Source organism: Solanum stenotomum, unplaced genomic scaffold (genome assembly GCF_019186545.1).
Source record: "Solanum stenotomum isolate F172 unplaced genomic scaffold, ASM1918654v1 scaffold37560, whole genome shotgun sequence".
NCBI lineage: Eukaryota > Viridiplantae > Streptophyta > Magnoliopsida > Solanales > Solanaceae > Solanum > Solanum stenotomum.
In genome coordinates this window covers 1-2,921 of record NW_026034491.1, presented here as the reverse complement: position 1 = coordinate 2,921, position 2,921 = coordinate 1, and the positions used below count along the sequence as shown (strand labels likewise).

General features: G+C 37.9%; 1 protein-coding gene and 1 pseudogene across 1 annotated transcript; one reads left to right on the top strand and one right to left on the bottom strand.

Annotated features, from left to right (window-relative positions):
* Positions 1-231: 231 nt before the first annotated feature.
* Positions 232-1,395, bottom strand: LOC125852624 (F-box/kelch-repeat protein At3g23880-like). The gene has a single exon (XM_049532353.1). The coding sequence runs from the start codon at positions 1,393-1,395 to the stop codon at positions 232-234; it is 1,164 nt and encodes a 387-aa protein (XP_049388310.1).
* Positions 1,396-1,615: 220 nt separating this feature from the next.
* On the top strand, positions 1,616-2,485 carry LOC125852623 (uncharacterized; annotated as a pseudogene).
* The last annotated feature ends 436 nt before the right edge of the window (positions 2,486-2,921 follow it).

Here is a 2,921-nt window from a genome sequence, read left to right as displayed (position 1 = left end):
CTCAACAATTCGATTGTTCTTTTCTTTTCCATCTACTTATAATCAAGAAAATATGATTGAAGCCTCTCACCGGTCCTACCCTTATTTAGGAAAAGGAAGTCTTTTATGAGACGGTAATTAAGTTCCGATATCAGGAAAAAAATATATTCAATGTCTTGTCCTATATTTGGCAGCAAAAAAAGGTGCAAAAAGAGCATAACAAGCTAAACTAAGTACAATCCTTACAAATTATCAGCTATGTGATGATTGTGGAGATTCCTGGTTACGACGTCCCTGGTCAGATATCGTTAGGGGATTAACAAGGCTTTCTACATAGATATCTTCACATTGCATAACATCAGAAGTGTGCTTTAGTTGTCTTGTTGAACCATCATATATTATGATGGCTGAGCGAAGAAGAAGCAAAATTTCACCGTGGCGAAAATGTATAGAGAATGTGAAAACAGGTGCAAAACACCTATGTGTCTTAATATTTTGAGGATATTTGATGGTGAACAATTTTGTCCAAGATACATTAACTCCAGCATGCTTTATAATCCATACATCAGAGGTAGCAGCACCTCGTTGACAAGTATAAAGCAGAGAAAGATCACTTCCCACAACACCCAAATTGATATCAAAATTGTCTTTTCCACAAATGGGAAGCTCCAAGCTTCCCCATGTCCCGTCTGCTAAATCGAAAGAAGTGATGTTGCACACCTTGTACTTATTAATACAAGTCGATGAAGTCCAATAAAGCTTCCCATTAACAAATCTACCATAATGATTTATTAGAAAGCACTGAAGCTGTTCACGGAATGTTGTCCAAGAATTATTCCTCAAACTATATATGTACACCACAGTTGTCATATTGGAACTACTAGAATGATTATAAGGATAATGGATAAATACAACTTTATAATCATCACGTGACTCATCATATCCGAAACCATATTTGATAGCACTAGAACACATATTACTCATAAACTTGGGTAATTCCTTTGACTTGGTAATAGTGGGGTTCCATATATATGCCTCTTTTTGGCCATGGACAACACAAATCAACCCATTGACAGAGCCGACAATGTGAGTTGATAAAGTGGATCTTTTGATGGGGGAATCGATGTGACATAGCTCCTCAGTGTGTTGTTGTTTGGTAAACAAGGGAGGGAGAGAACAAAACTTGAAATTTCCGTCGGTGTTTCGAAATATAAGTCTGTGATGGATGTATCCTTTGTCATCAGCAGTTAATTTGATATGGTTCTTCACAAAAGTAGGGCTAGAGATTAGTTGAAGCCATGATTTAGAAACGCACATGAATTTCGACAGAGATTTGACAGGAATCTTTAAGAGGATCTCTGTTATGAGTTCATCAGGAAGAAGAAGAAAAAGAGGGATTACGGAATCACTTGCCATAGCAGAAGGATCTGTGTCTGTGCCCTAAGTGTATGTTTTTGGCGTTTGTGTTGATTGAGTAGCAGAAGGAGTTGTAGTTTGATTGCAACACAGTTTTGAATTATTTGCCTATTTATATCAACTCATATTAATTATTCATACAACTTTAAAGGATTTGGAAGTACCGCTTGAAATTATTTTCCTCTGATCTCAGCTAATTATTCATTCTTTCTTTTGAAACATGTCGTCGTCATCAAGAAGTGGCACATTATTATGTGTGTTTCTGTTGTTGGGTTGCATAGGCATTGCTACTGCCACTGCAACCGAACCCAAAACAGAAGCGTTTGGTACTTCTTCAATTCAATTTTGGCCTCGATGGTGGTGGCGTACTCACCCAAAAATACCATCACCACCAACTCCATCTCCATCTCCGATTTATAATGTTGCTTCACCAACACATATGGCTCCATCCCCAGTTGATGATGTGGTTTCGCCACCACACACGGCTCCAACCACTTCTTGCATCAAGGTGGATGGTTGTGCATTAGATTTGATCACTTCCGTTTTCAACCGTAGAATTTCATTATCCACTCAATGCTGCCAAGGTCTTTCAACAATTTCAGATGGTTGCTTTTACAGAGGGTATACGCACTCAAAGAGGGTACCAATTTTCCTAGGCAAAGTGAGAAACTATTGCAGTCATGCCGTTGATAATGTGGCTTTACCAACTCATGCATCTCCATCTCCATCTCTGGTTGATAATTCGGCTTCACCAACTCATGCAGCTCCATCCCCATCCCCAGTTGATGATGTCGTTTCTCCATCTCCATCCCCATCCCCTGTTGATGATGTTGTTTCTCCATCGCATATGGCTCCCTCTTGGGGCCCGGCAATGGCTCCAACCACTTCTTGCATCAAGGTGAACGGTTGTGCATTCAATTTGATCACTTCCATTTTCAAGCGCAGAATTTCATTATTCACACGATGTTGTCAAGTACTTTCAACAATTTCAGATGATTGCTTTTACAGAGAGTTCACACACTCCAAGAGGGTACCATTTTTCCTAGGCAAAGTGAGGAACTATTGCAGTCATCATCAAGCAAGAGAATAGGATAATGCAACTTTTTTTATTAATTACTTTCAATTATATATTTTTTATTAGTTCAATTGGATCTTCATCTCTATTTTACCATTAAATTACTACTCTCTCTGTGCATATTTATTTGTCGACTCCTAACAAATCATTTACTATATCACTCCTAGACTATCGATAATGTTAGCTATGGAGTATAATAGTGACGATTCTGAAATTGAGAGCCATAGAGTATTCTCAATACAATCCAAAGATTACTGGACATAATCCAATATTAGCTATAGAGTTGAATAAGAAAGCAGCGAGACATGGACAATGAGGCTGGTTGCACCTTTATGTCCGACAAAAGAAAAGGTCTTACTGAAGCTTTTAATGATATTACCATATGTTATTCATCAGAGAAATCAATGTACAGATAGAGTTAGAGTTCTATAATCAATTAAGCTATTTTAAC